The sequence below is a fragment of the Rhinolophus sinicus genome, linkage group LG03, assembly GCF_036562045.2.
Source record: "Rhinolophus sinicus isolate RSC01 linkage group LG03, ASM3656204v1, whole genome shotgun sequence".
In the NCBI taxonomy this organism is placed as follows: Eukaryota; Metazoa; Chordata; class Mammalia; order Chiroptera; family Rhinolophidae; genus Rhinolophus; species Rhinolophus sinicus.
The window spans coordinates 35,023,610-35,047,988 of record NC_133753.1 but is presented as its reverse complement, the minus strand read 5'-3'; the positions used below and the strand labels follow the sequence as shown (position 1 = coordinate 35,047,988).

The window sequence follows — 24,379 nt, the reverse complement described above, 5'->3', positions numbered from 1 at the left end:
ATCTCAATAAAGCTGTGTTAAGAAGAAAGAGAGAGGGAAGGAGGCTTTTCCCCTGAATTAGCACTTACGGAATAACTGGCCGACTGTGTTAGACTGGAATATGAGTGAGAAGTAACTTTAATTATGTTGAACACTGACATTTGGGGATTTACCTGAATCTGAATGAATGCACCCTTTTAATCTACATTCTGCTCTGCTTGCCTAACTAAATTCACTGATGACTCCCAGATCACTTCTGAGTTCTGACCCATTAATAGGACACTGCAATTGTAGAGGGGAGGAGTTATGACAACCTAATGAGTTATGGTGGCCATAAGGATAGAAAAAGGAGGACAATTCAAGAGACACTGAAAAGAGAAAAAGCACAGACTTGGGGTCTGATTCATATGGTGAGTGAGAAAAAAACGGGGTGTTGGAAGTCACTCAGAAATGGTGAGCCTGGGTGAGTAAAATGAATAGGAATTCCATACCCAGAAGCATGGAAGTCAGAACAGTGAGCTGTTTTGAAGGGACAGGGGAAGAAAATTCTTATTCTGGATATCTTCCCTTTTTGTGGCTCACATTCTTCCAGTTTCTCATGCCAGAAGCCTCTGTCTATCTAAACTGCTAGGACTGACCAAACTCCTGCTTGTTCAACATTCCTAGGAGGCTGCATCACAGGTAGCCAGGCAGACAGGACCTTGGGCTCAGAGGGCTACAGGTGGCCCTGCAGGGCCGCCCACTCTGTGTGCAAGCTGGTCTGGTGACATCCTTCAGGAGACTGGCTGGTACCCACTCATCCTGCACAACTGGGAGCCCCTGGGTGGTTTGTATTGTTTGTGTGATGATTTGGTTAATGTCTGTCTCTTTACCCTCCCCAGTCTTCCTGACCTCAGACTGAAAGCACCATGAGGGCAAAGGGAGACAAGGCATTTTTGTTCCCTTTCATATCCCTAGCACCTAGGGCAGTGCCTGGTACACAGAAAGTACTTGATAAATAGAGCTCACGTGAGGACTGGTTCAAATCTTTAGAACAATGTTCTTCAGGTGTAAGACTCAAAACCACCCTCAGAAATTCTAACTTAGTAGAAATAAGCCTGGATGGGGCCCAGGTAAGAATAAAATTGCTATCTCTCCTGTTCATTTTATTCTCATATTTTATTCAGTAGGACTCAGATGTTATGATATGGGGCAAGTGGAGAGAGGAGCTGACCATGGGAGAGAGCTATGTAATGGGACAGGGGACTTTCTCTTTCTTGAGTAAACCTTGCTTAGAATGTTTACTTGGAGCAACCGTCAGGCAGACAACTCAAAATCATAACACTCCAAGATCATGCGAGCCAGATCGGTCTTTCTCTTCACTTGAAGTGGCTCCAGAACCCCGGTGGGTCATAGCACGAAAAAAATGGAAATTTCCTAATAATTAATGAACTCTACACCAAGTCTTTATCATCAGCTTTGTAAACTGATTTTTCCATGAGGCATGTGCCATGGAGGTGGACCTCTATATGCCAGTACATTTCACTCTTCCTAAACACTAGCTGAAGTTCTTCAGGACCGAGCACCAGGCAAGCCTGGAGCTCTAGAAGACACAGGTGATAGTGTCACTTACATCTTCAGAGGGCCAATATCTTTATCTCATGGAATAATAGAAGGGTTGTATGATGCATTGCCAAAAAGAGTACAAGGAGCCTTTGAGACTCAGATGTGTCCCTATCTCATGTTGTAGGCTGGGACAAGTCACATCTAATTCACTTGGGGCCTCAGCTTCCTTATTTGTCATCTCTACCAAATCTCAATTTACATCTTATGCTAAGTTCACTGCGCCCTCACACGTCATGGCCTTCTCGGACTGGAAGGCCACCCTTCCCCTTCCTCTGTTTATTTCTTCCTGCTCCTTTAAAAGTCACTTCAGGTCTCAGCTCACCTGGGAAAGGAGGTGTTGGACTTTGATGCTGCTCAGCACCTTTGTTTCCCTCTCAGAACACAAATCACACCATTGTGACTATTTCCCTGGTCATCTATCCCAGTGGGAAGGAGGGACTGTTATAAATATATATATATTTAAATCCAGCATCACCATTGCCTAGTACAGTACCTGACCAAAAGAATGTGTGTATAAAGTGTTTTTTGAGTGATGAATTTGAAAATTCGGGATTAGGTGCACTGGATCTTTGAGACCCTTGGAGCTTTATTGTTGAATGAGTCCGAGGTGCACACAGGACAGAGATGCACACAGGGTGGAAATGCACACGGGACGGAGACGCACACGGGACAGAGATGCACACGGGGTGGAAATGCACAGGGTGGGGATGGGGAAGCTCCTGCTACCACACTGGACTTTCACCCAGGTAGATGCAACCCTTTGTGTTTGAGAGGATTATTGAATGTGATTCAACACTCTGACTCAGTAGAATGTTCAAGGTGAATAAAATCACAGCCTAGTGAATTCCAGACTTTAAAAAATGCTAACCAAATAAATCCTATAGTTTAAAAAATAAAACTGTATGCAGATCTTCAATAAACTAAAAAGATAAAAAATAACAGAGCTAAAATTGAAGGGGGAGGGGAGAAGTAGCCTTTGTTTATGTTACCTCTCACTGCCCATGACCCCCCAAAAGACCCTGAAGCCCACCCCCTTTCATTGTACAGACTTGGAACTGGCACCAGGAATGTATATGCCGTTCCCCAGGTGACACAGCCGGTCTCAGGAGAACAGCCAAGGTGCTCACCCCTTGAATCCCCCGGGAGGTCTGGAAGGAAAGTTGCCCTAGAAGCAGGTGATATGTCCTTGTTTCCAGTGTGTCATCCTTACCTCTCCCCTCAATAGAAGAAAGAAACTGTTTACAAAGCAAATCTGACAGGAGTTTAAAGAATATCCCAAGTTTCAAACTTTGTACAATGGGCACAAGACTGTAAAGGTTGTATGTTAATTAAATCAGTTAAACTGAGACTTAAGGGAACTCTATATAGTAAAGTATTTTAAATGCAAATCTTCATTCCTTTATATTCAGATTTCCATGTACTAGGTTTTCCCAAGGCAAGGACACCAGTTTCCTTACCTGTTCCGGAAGACGGAGGAGTGACTGATCCTGGGCTGTCATCTTCAGGCTCTGAGACAGTGACAGTGGGGACGGTGTCGGGACTTGGTTTCAGGCAGGTATCTTGCTTCTCGGGGGTCTTCTCTTGGGGAGTCGTTTCAACAGAAGGCTCCACATCAGTCAGCGTGATTTTGACTGGGGCGGTAATCAGAGGTGCCCGATGCTGCTCTTCAGAGAGATCATCTATATAAGATGCAGACGTTGATTCTTCAATTATATGGTCCTTGAGGAATTTTCCCTCCACAGGAGCTGGCTTCTCTGGTTCACAGATCTTTTCGGATTTTGTTGAGATCTCAGTGTCCTCGTTCTTAAAGTCCAAGTCTTTCTCTTCCAACTTGGGGTGATGCTGCTCCTGATGTTTCACCTCCTCTGGCCTGGTTATGTCAATGTACTTGTAGGCTTCTGCTTTCATCTGGTCCAGGGGGTCTGCTAAGACCGTGTTCACTTCGATGGACTCTGCAGGAGTCATCTCTATCCCAGAATCAGAACTAAATAAGCCATGAGGCTCCATCCCAGGCACGTCTGGTAAGGAAGGTCCAGGGGTGCTCAGCTCCTCAGCGCTCTCTGACGTGGTGATGTGGCCATTTTCCTTCTGAAGAATTCCAGTGAAATATGTAGACTCCTCCTGAGGTGGGTAACAGATGTCGGAAATCAGAGACGTGTAACATGCTCCTTCCCCATCTTTCGATGCTGTTGAAAAGGGATGATCCATGGCACTGGAGACATCTGCTGCAGCTAGGAATCAAAACAGCAGCAGACAGTGAGTGGGCTCCGGGCTTCAGTTCTCCCCCCTGCTTAACCCTCCCCCACCCTGCCCTGGGGACACACAGACCCCTTCTCCTCCAGACCTCAGAGCTCCCTCGCACCATTGGCATGTTCATTTTCCTGATCTCTCTGAGAGCCCACAGCACCGGTGTTTCCCTGGCCACACACTACAGAGGCTCCCATTAGCTGCCACGCCCAGAGAAGTTGGGGACAGATCCCAGAGGAGGACAAAGGTGATTTTTAACATCTACTAGCTCAGTGCACAGTGACTTGGTCTTACTTAGTATTATTCAACAGATGCCCTCTTTGTATGATTCATGAGTCTTTAAGCGGAAGTGGAAATGTAGGCTAATTCAGGTTTGTAAGTGCAACAATAGGAAAGCAGACTGGGGAGAAGGGCTGCTCGTGGAGACCCAGGGAGCTGGGAGAGGCTTCAGGAGACCCTCTAGTCCAGCCCTTTCCTCCAGGAACTCCTGCTCCACCTATGCGGACACCATCCCTTGTCTTTTGAAAGGTCCTTAGAGAAAGGGACTCCAAGTTTTCTGATGGCCTCATCCCAAACTGGTAACACCTTAACAGTGCTCTTCCCTATTCCTTCAGTTTTCTCATTTTGTTTCACTCCTCATTCACTCATCTATGGCCCATTCTTTTCCTTCCAGTGATATTCAGAATGACCAACTGGGAATTTCTTAGTTCCACCAGTGGTGCCACGGGCAAAACAAGTTTCCAAATTTGAGTCTGTCAAGTGTTTTCACCTGGCCTTCATTCGATTCATAAACCAGCCAAAAGTTCATTAATAGCAAGCAGAAGAAGAAAATCCTTTGTTTTTCTTGACTGTAAAATACTGTCAGAGAGGAAGAAAATTCATGTTTATTGAGGAGTAACTATATACTAACCAGCTGGATTTTACGTAATTCTTACAACTATATTATAAATCAAGCCCCACACTCTCAACACACACAACACACACCACACACACACACACACACACACACACAGCCCGTAAGACGCACCTGAAGAATGTTCCAGATGAGAGCACCAACTCATAAAAGTAGTAGCAATAATATAATAGTAATAGCTAATATTTGAGCACTTGCTATGTATCAGACATAGTTCCAAGCTTTTCATTAATATTGACTCATTTAATCATCAGAGCAATCCTAGGCGTTCTGACCTAATATTAGCTTCATTTTACAGATGAGGAAACAGAGGAACAGAGGGGCTAAGTAATTCACCTAAGATCTCACAGGCAGAAGGTAAAGGGACAGAGTAAGAATTCAAACCCAAGCAATCTAAAAGTCAGGAAACCTTCCCTCATGCCTTTTACAGCATCTTAAGTCAGTTTGTGAAGTGTTTGTTTTTTTCAAGTAATTTTGAAGCAGTATCATCACAGATTTAATTTTTGCCTTTTCCTAAATTTCTTCTTGGCTGCCTGAGCCACTGTTTGTCCAAGAAGAATGAAAAAAGCGCAGAGCCTCTTCACCTAGCTCAACACCTAGGACAAGACCTGGCACATAGTAGGTACTCAATAAATATTTGTGAAATAAAGGAAAGAGTGAAATTTAGAATTAAGCACAAGTAACAGGATTGTGTAAGAAGACAGTCTGGCAGAGTCCCCCAAATTGCTGTTACTCACTTCACTCAGTAAGTGGCCTCATTTTGAGAGCAACAGAGCAGTTCAAATCTTTATTTCCATAAAGCTCCTACTTGTACAACCTTTGCATATGGCAGCCCCTCTTTTCAAGTTAGAACAAAGAAAGCTCAATAACAAAAGGAATAATAGTAGTAATGATGGGCCTTATTGCCTACCATATATAGACCACACACACACACACACACACACACACACGCCACTAAATTTAAATCCGTGTGCGCACACACAACTTTATCCTAAAGAATTTTGTAAGCTTCTTTCGTTCTATGGGTTTAACCTACATGAAGATGTCACTAGAGGCAGGGAAATCAATCCTGAAATATTTCATTACAGACATTTGGATCCTGGGATTCTGTACCACAATTATCTGGAACCACTTCACATGTTAGTTGGTAATGGTTTGCCAGAAAGCAAAGAGGGGGTTGTCCATGGATGTACATTGTCAGAGGTGTTGGGAGTGAGGACAGGGATGCTCTCTTGGAGAATACACGGTAGGTAGTTTCCAGGGCTGTGTCATTACCCTTCAGGTCTCACTCGAAGCTTCTATTTCAGAGGCCTCCTCAGGGCTCCTGGTCCTCACCACCTGGGATGTTGTACAGCCCTCCAGCCCACTGTCTCCTGACAGCAGTTATCACACTAAACACAACTCAGCAACTGGTCCCAGGGTTCTACCCGGCCTCACTGGATGATCCTTTGACCCTGCAGCCTGGCATTTGAGATGATGGGAATACCATCTCCTAGCGCTGTCCCCACTGCTCTTCACAATCTCACACTAACTCCATTAGCTTTCTGAGTCCAGCTTTCCACTCTTCAATTCAAACTCTGACTCTAGTTAACATAAACTGCCCATCACTTCAACAAGTTAGCCTTCTCATCTCCACACCCAAATCTCTGCCCTTTAACCTCACACCACTAAAGCAAAGCATCTTTTAATGCCCCCTCTTCCATGATGAATTTGCTGGCCACACCTGTCAGAACCTGCCCCCTTTCTATTGTTCTCCCTTCCTTTTTCCTATTAGCACTTAATTATACTGCTCACGTGGCATGTATGACATACAACTTCTCTACGTCCACGTTATCGCCTAGTAAATTGTCAGCTCCTGGCATTTGAGGCTCATGGCTTGCCCACCATATTGTACACAGTAGACACCCAATACAAAATGAATAAATGAGTTAATGGACCAATCAATCAATGGACTTATTCTATGCAGCTACTGAGAACAAATGAGGACTAATTGATTCAAGCTACAAAGAGGATGTTTTTAATCTATCAAGTGAAAGAACAGTTTAGAATATGAGTTATCCAACAATAGCATGGAACTGCCTCTCAGAAACAAGAATATCTGGGTCCCAGTGGGCGATCAGAGAGAGAGAACCTCAGCGTCTGTCTAGGCGGGAACCAGCATTTGGTGGAAAGCTGGATGACATAACCACAGAAGTCCCTTCCAACGTTCTGGGATTTTTACACTGATTGGCTGCCCCCATAGTCAGACACAATTTCCTTCACTTCTTCCTTCCCTGTAAAACAGAATCAACGGAATTTTCCCTGAGGTGATGCTGTAGCCTATAGGGGCTTTCCCGACGTGTGGTAATAATTGAGGGAATAGAATCCAGAGTACATCTGCATTGTTAGAGAGATTAGAAATAGAATCAACAATTGGGAGGAATTCCCAACCCTAAAATTCTTATCCTACCGCCTCTGTCTTGTTCAGAGAGCTCAGTCTGAAATGCAAAGGACGTCCTTGCCACACTCTTCAAATACTACCAACTAGAGGAAGAGGAACAAAGTCACTTGTGTAAATCACACATTTCGATGGGACTTGTCAGAACCCTTGTAAAAGCAACAAATATTCTAAATACTTTGAATGTGGCCATGTCCCATTTTCTTAAATTCAGCTAAGTACCCTGAAAGATTATCAAGGTTCTAACTTATTGAACTTGAAAATGTACATACATTACAGAGTGCCTGTCAGTTAGAACTCTTGAAAACAGAAAGTCCTTTTAGACAGTAAATCATGCGAGAGCAGAGACCTGTGGGATTGCTGGAACTGGGAAGCAGAACTGAGCCTCAGGCTCAGGAAAGCCCATTAATTCTTGTCAGTGCTTCCTGCAGAGCTGGCAGATGTGGGAACTGAGAAAGAGAGCATGAGCCAGTTACCGCAGGTAGGAACCAATATTGTTACATTGTTAAATACAAATCCACTAAATAAAAGCACTCCCCTTGTCTTGACTAAAAATTACTACTTCATCTAACCAAAGATTCCTTGGAACACCTGACTTCTTTTTCTCTGGATGTGTCCTTGCCTTTCGAGAGGTCTGATTTGCGTGGAGGCAGATATATAATGGGTGGAGTCAAGACGCCCTCTTTGGAGATGGCTGGACAGGTGGGCACAGCCAATTCAGTTACCTGGATGCATTTAAAACGGATGGATTTTTCAAATGTTTGTTTTACAAATAACATTTCAGGAAAGTACTTATAATAAAAACTGAAAGACCCACAGGTCACTATTTCTAGCCAAAAGCTAAGTGGAAGAAAGATGAAAAGAAGCTCAAACCATTGCCATTAAATCACATGTGCTGATACAGTCAGCCTTTTGTAGCCACCGACGTCCTGGATCAGAAAACTAATCATGAGCTAGACACATTCAGTAACCTCAGAAAGGTGGGTGTTCTGTTTTTGAAATTCTCTGGCAATACTAAGGAAGAAGACGACAAAGATGACTTGCCGAAGATGGTTTGACTTCCCCCACGGCATGTTTCCATCCTAAAATGCTGGTTCTGAGCTCTGACTCATCCTCACATTGCACACAGCTGACTGGTGGCCTGCAGCTTAGGTGTGCATTCAGGCTCTCCCACTGTCAGTTGTGAGACTCCGGGCAACTTCGCCTCTCTATCCCAATAGTTCCCATCTTACTGGGCTGTTGTGAGGATTAAATGAGATGATGCACTTAGCTCTGCGCATAGCACACAGTACACACTCAATAAATGAAAACGGTAGGTTTTATTTTTACCTCTGTTTTGCAGGGAGGACATTAGCCATTTGCAACATATCATCTGTTCATTGATTTGGTACTTTATCTCTAAGGACATGCGATCAGGGTCGTTTGGGCCAGAAGGAATTAAATATAGCCAATCCACACTCATGTTGCCCTCTGGGGTCTGCCTCAGATGCTCAAGTCTCCAGAGTGCAAGGCCATGCTGTCTGCGGAGCTCCATGAACGGGTGGTGTTTGTTCAGTACTTTCTAGTGATGCACCTGACACAGATCCTGTCACAATCATGGTGATGACAGACTCGAGTGTGAAAAGTTGAATTTACCAAGACAATAGAAAGAAGAGAAACGAAAGTGTGCAGTACCCACTGATGAGCTTTGCCCCTTGTGGATGGAGCTTATTCTGACTCCTCAAGGTAGAGATAAAGGGTCTGTGGTTTAAGGTGACACTTCTATAACTCAATAAAGGCCTTCTTACCTCTCTGACATGGAAAGATAGAGAATGCTAGAAAGAAAGACTGATTAACCAAAGGTTTTCTGAGCACAGAGGTAGATATGCTCCATTAGCAAAACATATACAAAGAAAAATATCAATTACTATTACCAATTATTATTTGAATAGAGCCAATATTAACAGGCATAGGGGAAATTAATCCCATTAATTTAAGAAATATTTTAAATGGGTGGGGGCATAACAGCAACAAAAAAACCCAGAATGACAGTGGGAGTGGGGAGAGATTTGCACATTAAAATTCAAGATTAGGCTAGAAACAGTGACCCAGAGTGAATTTGCATTCACTTTTCCCAGAATCATTTGCCCTTAGCCTGCCCATGTGATGGATGGCTGTAGCCTACACAGAGGTTAGGCCGTGAGACTTTTTCCCTGAAACTCCCACTTATCTTTTCTGAGTGCTAAGAAATCAGCAGGCCCACAGCACTGAAGCTGTGACACATTTGACAATAGAGCCATCTAGGATGGATGGGTGTGCCGGAGAAGCTCCAGGAGCCTCTATGTCACCTAGAAAACATTCTCCTTCTGAAATTAAGTGGCCTGTGATTTAACATGAAAAATGGGTGCTGAGAAACCCAGGAACACTCATTCTTTAAAATTTTATCTATGTGATTAGTTAGTTACTAGACTGAAAAAGAAAAAAAAAAATGAGCCTGCATTCTATAGCAAAGACTCTAAGCCAAAGCTGATAACATGTTCAGGGGTTGAAGAATATGAGTAACTACTCTTTCTTTCCCCAACTCACTGCCTTATTTAAAGCTTGCCTGCCTGAATAACAGATTTAGCTGTTGGGGTTGCAAAATTAGTGTTTAGTAAAAAATGATTCAGCAAGTTTTGGGCTTTTCTTTCTCCTCTGAAGAGCCAGGGCTTGCACAAAATTGTTAGAGATAAAAGCCTGGCCTGGCTGACAAACCACTGTCTGAGTTTCTTTGATGGTTCTGAGCAGTGCCTTGGAAAGCATAAAGCTGTGTGGCGCTGAGATGGAATGGGAGCAGAAGTTCTAATGAGCTTGGAAGTGTGAGATATTTTTTGACTGCAGTCCAAAGGTGGAAATGTGATTCTATGGCCTTCTCTGGGGGACAATCTTTTGGGGAGGGAGGGTAGATGTAAATATTTATTTGAAATTTAAGAAAAGGTTCTTAAAATCCTACAGTCTCATTGCTTTAAAAAAATAACAGCTTTATTGATTTATAATTCACAAACCATAAAATTCACTCAAAGTGCACAATTCAGCAGTTTTTGTATATTCAGAGTGATGCTACCATCTCCACTATCTAAGCCACCCACCTGATTTGGATGCATTCGACTCTTAATGTTTTCAATACAGAGAAAGCCCTACGTTACTTCTGCCACGCAAAGAATTACCTTTGGAACAAAAGCAAGAGTTACCCCAATCTATTGATCATTTGTTGATAGAATTTTGCTCTGTGATTTTCAAAAAGGAAAATAATTGTTCTTGGTCACATTTCTTCAGTGCTATGCATACATGGATAGGAGAAAAAATGTGTACTATCAATGTCTGTTGGCACTTTAATTATTCTTTTGCTCCCTCACCCTACACAGAATCATCTAGCTAATCCCCATAATTCCTTTCACATGACCCTTTCCCTTCACAGCTAGACCCTTATCACCTTCTACTCGAATGACATAGTTTCCTAAGTGTTCTCCAGCTTCCAGCCTTGCCTCTTCTGGGTGCCATCCTGCACACGGCTGACATATTCAACTCCCTAAAACACCACTTTCTCCATGTACTTCTCTATTCCAGGGCCTTTGCTGGCCATCTTTGCTCATCCATTGGCTTAGAATTCAGGACCCTCATCAGTCAGGTTCCATCTGCCTTTATGGTTTTATTTCTAAGCCTGCTCAGGAAACACACCGTTCAAGCCCCCAAACGTGGCATTTTCTATTTATATGCCTTTGCTCAAGCTCTTCCGCTCAACTGAAAGACTCTTTCACTTCTCCCCAAATCCAAATAAAGTCTCTGGTGACGTGCACCTTGTCTAGAGAATCTCTCCCTTCACCCCACTCCTCAATGCTTTCTCCCTCATCTCTACTCCAAGGGCTGTGACCATTCATTTGGGGTCCATGGGTTTTTCTGCTTTTATCACCAGTTATCTTTTTTTCTGGACACTTGTTGAGAACCATGACTCATATTTCTGCATATCCCTGAGTCGCTAGCACTGTGCTTTGCACATCGTTTATTGACTGGCTGATTACCTCCATATTCCATCTGATTGAGTTACATTCAAGAGCTTTTGGACTAAGCTTTACCATCAATCATGTGTTAAAACAATCAAAAGATTAACTGAACACTTACCATGTGCAAAGCACAGAAATAAAGGACATTTCCATACAAATGCAGGTTTAGTAACCTTAGTAACCTCAAAAACATTCACTGTGAAGCCATTGTTTGTAACTGGAAGTTCAGGTCCCGCTGGCTGCTTGTAGCAGTGATGCTGGGGGTTCATAATCGGAGCAGGGAAGTCCCATATGGAGCCCTCACGTGTCATGTATCCTGATTCATCTTTCTGGTCAGGCAGGGCATCACCAGGGGAAAAAATAAAGACCAACTGAAAGAGTTCTTTGAAGTCATCTGACTCAATCCCCATCCTATCCCAGCTTCTCACCCACGAGATTCAGCATTGACTATCTCCCAACCTTAGTTTGAATATGTTCCCTGATGGAAATATTGCTATACAAACCTAATTATTAAACAGTGTTATAGTTAATGCCTGGGCTGTGGAGTCAAAAGTGTGGCATTGAATACTGACTCCACCATTTACTAGCTGTGACTATGGGCAGACTTCCTAATACCTTTGTGCTTCAGTTTCATCGGTTAATAATAATTGTCACCTCACAGGGTTATTGTGAAGACTATTGTGAGACAGTGGAATCAAAGCACTAAGAATCACCTGTTAAGGGATTGTTATTATTTGAAAAATTGAACTTAAATATACCTCACTGTTGTTCCCAGCCTTTAGTCTCATGTTTGTCTTCAAAGTCTATTAGTGGAAACAGACACCTCCAACAGAAAACAACACAGCACATAAAGAGCTAATCTCCTTAACATAGAAAGAGTTCCAAGAAATCAAGAAAAAAAAGAACCATCAATCCATTGTTGTAGATAATGGACAAAGGACAAGAATAAACACTTGCATAGAAAAAGCAATATAAATGACCCCAGAACATAAAAATTTAAATGAAAACGTTTTTGGCAATACACTCATTTGATGAGGCTGGGGAACAACAAGCACTTGCTTACCGAGAGGAGTGTATTAGGAGTGGGATATGGTATAACTCCTATGGAGGGCAATTTGGCAGAGCCTCTCCAAATTATAAATGCATTTACTCGTTGAACCAGCAATCGTACTTACAGAAATTATTCTATAGGCGTACTTGTTCATGTACAAAAGGAATATGAACAAATTCACTGCCGTACAGTTTGAAATAACAAAAATTAAAATCAACTCAAATGTCCATTATCAGGGTTTGGTTAAAAACAACTATGTACTTCTACACATAGAATATTGTGTAGTTGTACAAAAGAAGGAAGGCCATTTCTATGTAGTACTGATACAGAAAGATTTCTAGATAAATATCGTTTAGTGAAAAAGTAAGATGAAGACTATGTGTTACAGATGTAGATACAGATTTACAGAATGCTGGCTGTCACGTAATAAAAAGGGAGCAATAAGAATACTTATTTGCGTTTGTATCTGCATAAAGAAACAGCGGGAGAAAACGTGTAAGAACTAATTATTAACCAAGAGGGTGGGACAGGATATACAGTAACAGAAGTGGAAGGCAGACTTTTATTGTGTACTTCTTTTAAAAAATAATTTTCCTTTCAACCCCATGAATGTATTGCTATTTAAATTTTTAATTTCACTTAAAAACAAAGAAAAAGAAAACAATGTGAAATGACAGCAATAGTGTTGCACACACCATGATGGGACCCCCAACCCAGCTTCCTTCTTCCACATGACAATCGTTCAGATTTGAAGACAAACATGTCCCCTCTTTGGTTTCATGGCTCAGGGCAGAACCTTCCTCATTCTCGCTTTCACATGTTTTGTGTTCCTCACACTTGAGCTCTTACGATACATGGACTGCACCTTGTATCTCATTGTTTCCCACACTTGCTGGCATATAGGGTTTGTTTGGTAAATATTTATGAAATCAATCAGTGAATATGTGTCCACACTCATCCTACTGGTTCGTTTGTCACTGTCCAAAATCTGACCTGGACCTGATTATATGCTGATGAGCAAAGTAGGGGACAGTGGGACTATTTCTCCTCCCAGTTTTGACTCCCTTGACTTAAATTTCCTATTTTTATTCACAAACTTTATACTTGCTGTCCCATAGCTGATGCTGCATTTGTAGCCAACTAAAACATGTAAAGACATAAATAGTTTTTTTTTCCTAAAAAACTGCATAATTCCAAAATGCTGTTAGCCACAGCGCTGGGTACACTTCATAAATTTGAAAGACATGAAAGTCAGATACAAAGAATTTTCATGATAATTGCCTAAGACCTGCATCTATCAGAACAGACTGAAGAAGACCCTAGAAAGGGGATTTACCTCAGCCTGGATCAATCCACATGATCAAGCTCAAGCTGGAGTCAGGATTTCTCACTAGAATGTGTTTTGTAAAGGAAAATCTACGGCCACACAGCGCAGGGCCATCCTTGTAAGGCTGCTGCTAGTCCATACTGTGTCTTGACCCCAGCCCCCCAAAAATAGTCCATTCTCTGGTGGGCACGGGCTTCTGCAGGAGGTGTGCATCCTCTGCTGAAAGTTTTGGATTGTGTGCCAGTGTTGGGAATTGAACCTAAATCACTGGGATCTAAAACAACATCATAGACAGTGATACGCTTTGGAAGGAATGCAGGGAAGGACACATGAGGATGACGACTGAGGGATAAATCTGTCAGAAAGATAACATGGCATGTGATATGGCGTGATGTGGTATGAAGTATTTTTTGCCATGCGGTGGTGTGGCATGACGTGGTGTGTGGTATATCGTCGCATTACTGTGCTGTGGTGAGTTGTGGCATGACATGATAGGGCAAGCAGTATAGTTCAGCAGGACATGGCAGGTGTGTTGTGTGCCCTATGGTGCAGCATTCACCCATAGAAAAACCACAGGCATCAGAGAACTTGGAGTTCCATCTCCATCAAGTTACTGACCTTGAATAAGTCATTAAACTCTTGGGAAACCCCAGTATCCTCACTGGCAAAAAGAAGATAACACAACAACTAAGTTATATACTTACTATGTGCTAAACGAGATAATTGAATGGATGATTTCATTTTAAGCTTAAATAATCTATGAGTCATTTTCTTTTTAATGAGGCATTTTTTAACCACACCTATGCTATTGATAAAGGAACTAAAGCTTAGCGAGGTTAAGAAACTTGCTCTGAGGAACACAGGCAGAAATGACAAAACCTGAACTTGGATTTAGGGCAATGTAACTCCAAAGCAGATGCTATTAGCACTATCTCAGAATTGCTGTGAGGATTAAAGGAGACCCACTGGTTTGTGGCTGGCTTCTCAAGCAAAGCTAGATGGATCTGAATTTGGAATCATGTCACAGCTTAATGACTCAATAAAGTAGAAAGAAACCTTTTCTGTACAAAGTACACTCAATGGCTGATCTATGTTCATCTCTTATATAAAGTGTTACATGCTCTAGGTAAGAAAGTGTGTGCTCTAGGACTTACATTTTACTAAGAGTACATCAAAGTGGATCTCGAAAACTCAAAAGACTGCATTTTTGAGGTACATGGGCAGAAGAGAATGCTTTTATGTTGAAATGCAATTGTCATTAGCTACCATTTTGCCTTTATATAGCATGCTTTGTTCCTCAAGTTTTCAAAATCTAATTTCTGTGTTCTGCTAATCATAGAATATTTGAAATTTAATGTTGGGTTTTGAGCATTTCTAATCCCAATCACAATCTCATGTTGGAACGCAGGTTGAAAGAATAGAAACAGATGAATTTGGGACAAATTAACATAAAACAAATTCAGGACACATCATTTGGGACTCAGAGGCAAATCCTTTGACTTTCACACACTCACATACACACACACACTCACATACACTCAAGATCAAAATACTGTATATGCAGAAAATTAATTTTGCTAGGTATACAGAAAATGGACCCCAGAGGTAGCCATTCTAATCAAGGAAAGTAACAAGAAAGATTAATGTCCTTTATCAATAACAGCATTCATTTTGCTCCTCTGAGCTATCTGATCTATGGGCCAAGGTAAAGAGTGTGTTTAAAGCAGGACAATAACTCAGCCGTTGATGTGCCAGAGTTTGGAAATATTGATCCAAGTGGTTCTGAGTGCTCAGTCAGGAAACTACATCAAGATTTCTTTTCTCCCCACTTTCTTTCCTTTAATGCACAGGAAGCAAAAGTACAATACATAATAAGCAATGAATTTAAAACATGCAAAATTTCTGACATCGATGCAACATTTCAATCAACTGCACATTCTAAGGGGATAATGAAAATACTGCACTTTTCTAGTGTAATCTACCTACACAATGATCAATAAATACATTTGTTTTTAGGAATTTGGAGAAGGGTTGCTATTGTAAGGAAAGTGAGACTTGCGCTGTATGCCTTGCCTGTGTGTATATACAGAGGGTGCCAAAAAAAAATTGACACACATTTTAAAAAAGGAAAAAATTGTATTAAAATTGTAATACTCAATATATACCAATAACAAAAGATGAATTCAAGTCATGCGTATACATTGTTTTGGCACCTCCAGTATGTACATACTGTATATATGTACACTCTATTTACTATACGAAGGCCATACTTCCATTTTGGTATACAGAGATCTATCTTATATATTTAAAAGTCAGTATTCCATAAAATCAATGTTCTAAAATTCATTTCAGCATTCCCCTTCCGTTGGACCTTTATGTTGTCACCAGTTCGTTTGTTATTATAAATAACGCTGCAATGACTTTTTTGATGAGACCGGTGAGGCTCAGGAATGTAAATATTTTTACATGTCTTTTTACTTTACTACACAGCTATTTGGAAAAGACCTAGTAAAATGCTCTTGTTTGTGTCTAACCTGCATGTCAAACTGGAAGAATTAGTGGAAAGTGTAGCAAAGAAAGGGCAGGATTCAACAATACAGAATCTAAGAAAAAGAGCAGTTCCTACGGAAGCTATGAAAAAATAGTGAACGTCCCCCAGTGCTAGCATTCAAATCTCGCCTGGAGCTCTAAGCTCCAGACAGACTAGTTCTCAGAGAGACTGGAGATGGGTTGAAAAGAAAATCCTTTCACTACAGAAGTGCCCGGTTAGGGAGTTTCACAGGATTTAAGGGACTTGAGCCCTATCTTGAAGGATGTGGAGGATTTTGTAGGCTAAAGAACAGGTAATGAATTTCCAAAGACAGAAAGGTTAATGCTTTGATGTTCAGCCAAATAAATTCAGGTGTTTATTTGAATTTCTATATATGCAATCTAAACTTTAGACACCTCTCACAGACAAACTTTTTGAGTAGTCTGAAATGGATGTGTCATGTGTGAGGGCAAAAACAGACTCCCTAAACAAGCTAGTATGTGAACAGTGAAAAGGGTCTGGGTAAAACCCTAAATAAATATGAGCTTGCAGAGGACGCTGCATTTCTTTGTTCTGTAAGATTTCACAAAATGAGAGCAGATGCCAAAGCCAAATGTATCCTGGAAAAAAGAACTAGTAACCAATTACTATGTCAATAATTCAATAGAAGCATTAAATTTTCATGCTTTTTAAAAAAAAAATTTCTAAAAATAGTATGCAGATATTAGCTCTTGCATCTGGTATTGGGAATCCTCTAACATGACTCCTAAGAATGATCGTTTGTTCTAGTTAAGGACTAAATTAACAGATTGAGCCACAAACAAAAGTCAATTCCATTTAAGAGTTGTTGTTTTTTTCAATTGGTTAACAATTAGCTGGAATTTAAATCTGCCCCTCAACACAAAGTGGTTTTCAAAATAAATGCTTCTTGAAAACAGCAGTTGGAAAGAAATCAGAGAATCAAGTTTTCCCTTTTCTAAGTGTGTAGAAACAGGCTGGAGTCAATACACCTTCTGTTCTTTTTCAAATTAGTTTTGCTTCCAACTCATGTATGTTATTCAACGTATTATTTTTTATTTACCTTGAAGTTGTTAAGGCAGAGTCTCTTATATTTTGAGAAGAAACCAGGGTTAAAACAGAACTATCCAGTTGCCTGTTCGCCGCTGGTCAGTTTGTCAGTTGACCGGAGGGAGGCCTGATTTTTGAAAATGAACCCTTTTAATGGAATTTTTTAATACTTCAGATTTCTTCTCTGAATGGCAATATTAATAATATTATTTCTTAACATATCTTTATATACTACACATGAATGTTTTTCTTCTTGACCAAAAGAAATATAGAAACTTAAAATGTGTTGAATACTTGCTATGTGCCTGCCACTCACCACGCTGGGTCTCAATGAATGGCTTCAAGTCTCAATCATACTAATCAATAAATATGTGGAAACTCTAAAGTAGGGTTTGGGTAATACCAAAATGAAGACAAGCCAAACCGATTCATGATATAACAAACATGGTATTTTTCAGGGTTTATTTAATTTCATTCATTCCAGTATATACTGAGTGCCTACTATGTGCTAAGCCTTTATCCCAATTTCTGGGGATATAACAGTGAATGAAACAGATATATAGTCTCTGGTCCCATGGAAGGCAGAAACAGACAACGACACCAACATGGCAGAGACTGTTAATTGTCCCCCACCGTCTATCCTGTCCTTCTTCCCTTTAGCAATAGACACCTCCTCGCCTCAAGGAATTTCAGCTTATGGCTACCCAGCTAAAGACTACATACCCTTCCCAACCTCCCCCTAGATGTGGACACATTAACCGGGATGTGAATGGAAGCAAGGTGTGTTGCTTTTGGATCACATCCTTACAGAAGCTGGTTGTCCTCCACTCTTTTTTGACCCTTCCCATGAGCTAGTCCACGAACATGGTCTTTTTGAGCCAGCTTTAACAATGCAGATGCCGGCAACACTGGAGGGGTTGATGAGCGGCAAGAGAGAAGGAATCCAGAGCCCTGGATGACCTCCTGGAACAGACCCTTACCTGACTGCTCACCTGCCTCTGGACTGTTAAATAATAGAAATAAACTAGCTTGTTTGAACCACTCTGCTTTTGTATCTCTTTGTTAGAGCACCTTTGGTTATACTCTAATACAGCAAAATAAAATAACTGAAAAAAACCCAAGTGAATAAGAGAAAAAAATGGAAGGTTGTCAGTGGGGAGGGTTGGGTTACTTTAGATAAGATGTTCAGACCTCTCTAAAGAGGTGACATTTAAGCTGAGACCTAAAAGATGAGCAGAGACAACATGCAATTTTTTTGTTTCCTTATGATGCCTTCCTTGGGTTCTTTCTCCCTTCCTACACTTTAACTGCTTTGTTCCTCTTACTCCTCTTGCCCATGGGCCAGGGTACAAATACTATATACCTGCATAAAAGCCCCAGATAGGCCCATCACTGGAGTACTGATCTCTGTGAATGTGCCAGAGTTGTCACCTTCTCACTTTGCAAGTGAAAAGACACTTGCATCAGTTAAGCAGATAGTGACAAACCTTATTGAATGGCTGTCTACCTTGTCTTACAGTCACACTAACCTGGGAGATACTGAGGACAAGAAAGCTTCTATTACCTCTGCATCCCTAACACAGTACTTAACACTTAGTAAGAGTCCAAGGAACTCTTCGGAGTGACTAAATTTACAAAGTAGGACTCACCCAATGTTTGAAGAATTCCCTTTTCTTTGGTAACACAAAGATAGGACCTCATAGCAGCTATACCTGATAAGCTAGCTCTTCCAAAGGCATGGCATGGGCCAACGATTAAAATCAGGAGTTAGACCATCTGGCCTGCCCTTACTTAGGCTGGACAACTAGAGATAACTGAGGTACAGCCCTACCTCAGAATGTAGATGTGTCATGGCTCTTGATCTGATCTGCTTTTGTCATTTTTGCCCCCAGACCACAGAGCCCTGGATTGTGTTTAGAGGGCTAACCATCTTCTACACTCTTACTCCCTCACCCCAGTTTCCATTCTATCAATGACTCAGGGATGGGGGGAGAGGAGCCTTAGCCATGAAATGACTATAACAGAGCCTTGAGCTTTGTCACTCCCATGTTAATATGGTTCTTTTCCTTTCATTTCATTCCATGTGTCTCAGTGTTAAAAAAAAAAAAATTATACTAGCTAATAAAAAGGATGGCAATTGCTGGATTTATTTCACTTTCCTATGTGCTAAACTGTGCTAATAGTTGTACATGCATTAACTCATTAAAGCTCTATAACAACCCTATGAGGCAGGCACTATTATTATCCCCATTTTGCAGATGAAGAAACTGAGAATTAGAGAAAGTAAATGACTTGAACAAGGCATCACATTTCTAGGAGGACCAATGATCCCATTTTGCCCAAGACGAAGGGGTATTCCAGGATGTTAGGACATTCAGTGCTAAAACTGGGATCGTCTTGGACAAACCAAGACCAGTTGGTCACCCTATGAGTAGCTGAAGAAGAATTTGAACCTGGGTAGTTGGTTTCTAAAGCAGTTGCTGTTAAACATGATGTTATACTGTTTGATTTTTTTTTTAAAGTATTCATTACTGTTATGGACTGAATATCTGTCCCCACCCCCCGAATTCATATACTGAAATCCTTTCTCTCCAGTGTGATGGCATTAGGAGGTAGAGCTTTGGGGAGGTAATTAGGATTAGATGAGGTCATGACGGCAGAGCCCTCGTGAATGGAATTAGTTCCCTTGTGAGAGTCAGGAGAGAGCTTGCAGCTCCCTGCTCTCCACCATGTGAGGACACAGCAAGGAGTCTGCAACCCAGAGAGCCCTCACCAGATCCTGACCATGCAGGCACCCTGATTTCAGACTGCCAGCATCCCAAACTGTGAGAAATAAGTCTCTGTTGTTTATAAGCCACTCTTTTTATGGTATTTTGTTACAGCAGCCGGAACTGATAAGACAATTACCAAAAAGAATGGACGTTCTCTCCAGCAAATGTTAAATAAAGACAATGACAGCCAGAAAGTCTTCTCTATGAAGTCATGTCATTCCGCACTGCAATCTCCCCCATCGGAGTGTTTTTCAAAAACACTATCAACATACACAGTTTGAAAAGGATGCTTTTTTATTTGAGGCCTGAATAAAGTCAGTATCAATACATAGTGAGCATTTCTGAGGCTGTATATTAGGTACATGAATATGAAAAGATTCACTACTAAACCTCATGACAAAGGAAATACATTTTTCATGGCCACTTCCCCCAGCAATGAGTTATTTTGCCTCTAGAATTCCAGAATAACTGATGAGAGCTCTGCTGGGAACCCTGTTCCTCACAGAATTGGTCCCCCCATGAAAGAAGCTGAGAAAGCAGAATGCTGAAATGTAGTCTTACAAGGTTGGCCATTCCGATTTGCTCCGCATTAGGATTAAATTGAAACACAAGTAAGACAAAAAGGGTTATTTCTCTTTGCTATGATCACACAATGGTTGCACAATCTCTGACAACATCAAAGGCCTAGGACCTCTTGGGTGGTTGAGGGGAAAAATATCCACTTTGATTCACCATGTGGTCACTGGGACCCCATCTGCCACACTGGGTCCAAAAGCACTTCTCATGCTACCCAGGTAAAACATCGTCTGCTGCCCACTAGGAGTTTATAATACACTGGCTACAGCAGAGACAAAAGGTGAGGAAACAGAAGATACAGGAAGGAGAAAGTGCTGTGGGAATGCAGAGGAGGGAGCAGTCCTTTCTGAATAGTGGGACATGGAGGAGCATCCCAAAGGAGATGGTGTTTGGGTGGGTGGACAGGATGGCAACAGGAGGGTCCCACCCTCTCCAGACAGAGACACAGAATGAGCAAAGCCATGAGAAAGTCCGAGTCTCAAGAAAAGACAGTCTGTATAATTGACTGTACATATGGGGAACACAATAGAACAAATACACCGAAAGCCAAAAACAACATAGAACTTGGGATTTCAGCAATTAATGCATGATTTCCTTTTGTTTAGATGGTTGATCTTTGGAAATGTATCGGGTTTGCATTAAGGCCAGTTCAGTATTCTCAGAACTCTACTCATTTCTGTGGTTCTTTCCCAGAATTTATCATTGCATACCTTAATGTTACAGTCAAGCTTTATGCATGTATGTGTATATGTATCTTTATTTTCATAAACCAGAAATTCATGGGAATTACAGCGATTAGATCAGTTACAGTTATTCAAAAACAAAAATAAAGACTTAGATTTTTCAAACCAGGTTTATTTCCCAAAAGGCTCGACAGCCTTGAATATTTTATTGAAGAATTGTGTAATGACATGCGCTTTCTTTCTTACATCAAAGTCACTACCATCACTGGGATCTGTATTTTGAATTATTTCTCTAATAACTCTGCTGGATTTGCGAGGACCTGTTTACATTCTCATTCCCCAACTGATATCTTGGTTTCACATTTGCAAAATGTCTGAGTAGAAGCAGGGAGCCACCTGTAGCCGTGAAATCCATCAGAACCCCAGGCTTCTCCAGGGTTCCTTAGCAGGCTTCTCACCAAACAGATTGACCAAAAATAAGGAAGACTTGACGGGAAACCCATCAGTCTGAACTGCGTGCAAGAAGCACAGGCATTGCTTTTTAAGGCTAAATTGGCTCCTTAACTTTTACAAAATTAAAACACAAGGGCATCTGTGAGCACCATGGAGGTATGTGAATCATAAGCAGTCATCAAATGTCATGCCTAAATTAAGTCTTATCATCAATAGTATTTACTAAACACCCACATACTGCATACACATGCCAGTGTACGAGGCCCATTATCCACAGAATGCTGTATCTTCAGCCATGAAAATAGTTCATAATAAAATGCCACACTGCTCCTGGAGGTCATAAAGATTATTCTTTCACTTGAATATTGTCACCACAAATTTCAAGTCAACAATGGAATGGTGTAACTTCTCCCATATGGTGAAATCTTCACTGAAGTGCTTCATGTTCAATTATCCTTATCATAAATGAAAGGCTTATATGCAATTCCAATTATGCCTCTTGGGGTTATGACAAGACATTCTCAGAAGAATCACTCATGTATAAATTCATGTCATCTGGCACTGTGCTTTTCAAAATTATGGGACAATAAGAAATACAGTGAGAAAGAATGTCTACATTTAAATTGTCAAAGTACCATTTTGTCTGAGACTCGATATACTATTCATTATTTATTGCTATTGCCTTTTGTAATTACTTCTGATAATACACAGTCTAAAAAAAATTCATAAAAGCTGAACAAATAGAATGTTTGGAAAAAAAAGCACCCAAATTACTTTTTATATCTGGAGGCTGAGGACACATACGAGTGCCAGAAAAATAGAATTTTTAGTCAATCAACTGATATTTTGTCTACAGAACATTAAAAAATGCTTTTATATCATGTAATTGACTTTTCAAAAACAAAACTGTACGAATCAACATGTTGTTTCTACATGTTGAACAAGATCTTTCAGATCTTTGTTCTTTTAGAACAACATCATGAGATGGTTTTAAATCTGAATGAGTTGTTATTCCTCAGATTTTTTTGACTCCTTAGTCATTTTCATATACAAATGTGTTCATTACATTCCAATCCATTGTTCAACTTATCATTTAACTACCTTCAATGTGCTCAGCACTCTGTTAGGTAATCTGAGTGCTGCCAAAGAAGCAAAATAAGGTCAAAATAACACCTTTCCAAATTAATTTCCAAGACAGCCTAACCTTCCTATCCTTCTCTAAGATTTAAGGGGGAAAAAATGTACACTAAGAAGAAATCTTTGCTGCTGGCCGATTCCTTAGCTAACACAGTGCTGAATCATAAAACTATGACTGCGTCTTTTCGGTTACTCCCTTTCTGCTTTCGGGAGCTCCGAGGCTGTGATAAACACTCATTCCCCAAGATGAACAAGACTGAGACATAACTCTTGTCCATCATTATTTAACATGTCAAGTTTTCAAAGAATTTGGGCAATCTTAGTCAATAAAGGACTATTTTTGCCATTTTAGAGATAGGGGAAATTAGGGCTCAGAAAAAAATGAAAAGATGTATTACTTATGACACCCTGTGGCTCCGTCTCTGGGATCCCCGTGAATGAACTCCAGGTAAATGGCCCAGCTTGATAATGAGCTCTTTAGTGCATCAGTCATTGTACTCCCTTGGAGAAGGTTTCAGTTATGCCCAACATATGCTGCATTCTGTCTCCAATGAATCATGTTACTATAAAATTTCAGAGCAATGAGTTTCAGATGGTTTGCTATAAATTAATATAGTAATAAATTTGTTAATTAACGATATAATTTCTTACCTTAAGGTAGTTCATAAATTAGATCTTAATTGCATTTTCCTTTCCTTAAGTATTTTATTATAAGTGTTTCTCATGTCAGAGCCCCAAAGATAGTAAAGTGTAAATCTGAGACATATGGGTATTCTGTCTCATTAGCTATAAACTATTATCATGCCTAGTTAGTTATATTAGAAAAACATTCTCATCATTTATTTCTTGTTATAGTAAAACAATATTGTATCAAATCTAATTAAGAAAAAACTAAAGATAGTACTATGTCATGTAATTTACTCTTGTGATCCCAAGAATAAATGAGGAAATATTATACATCTATTATATAGCTATTAATGCCAAATGTTAATTTCTGATAAATAAACCAGCAGAAAAAAAGAGACATCATTTTAAGCCAGCAACAATATTAATTTATAGATGATATTCTCATTTTGGATTAAGCCTTTAATATCTAAGGAAAGTTAATTTTTCTGTAATTATCAGAAGTAGTTTTTCCATCAACTGAAGAGTCTCCTGAAGTGAGCAACTCATACCTCTGTGTCTAAGATTTAACAGGAACAAGTACATGAAGTTAAAAGTACAAGATATCAAAAAATACGGTGACTGTTTAAATTTTTAAAAAGTTTATCATAGTAAAAGACAAATTGCTATTAATACCCCTCAAAATACTCCCCCTCTCTTTGAACACGCTTATCCCATCGTTCTTGCCACTTTCTGAAAGCAGTTCTGGAAGCCCTCTTTCATGAGTGTCTTTAGTTGCACTGTTGTGGCTGCCTCGATGTCCTGAATTGATTCAAAATGTTTACCTTTCATGATCATTTTGACTTTGGGGAAGAGCCAGAAGTCTCATGGTGCCAGATCTGATAAATAAGGTGTGTGAGAACACACCATAATGTTCTTACTTGACAGAAATTGCCATATACCAGAAGTGATGTATGACA

The 24,379-nt window shown here is 40.6% G+C and overlaps 1 protein-coding gene across 2 annotated transcripts in view; it reads right to left on the bottom strand.

Moving 5' to 3' along the window:
* RTN1 (reticulon 1) overlaps positions 1 to 24,379 on the bottom strand; it is a 172,820-nt gene that overhangs the window by 78,122 nt on the left and 70,319 nt on the right. For both annotated transcript variants that reach the window (XM_019725828.2, XM_019725830.2), the window contains exon 2: positions 3,042 to 3,815. In XM_019725828.2, the coding sequence (XP_019581387.2) occupies positions 3,042 to 3,815 (774 nt within the window). The remainder of the gene's footprint in view (positions 1 to 3,041; positions 3,816 to 24,379) is intronic.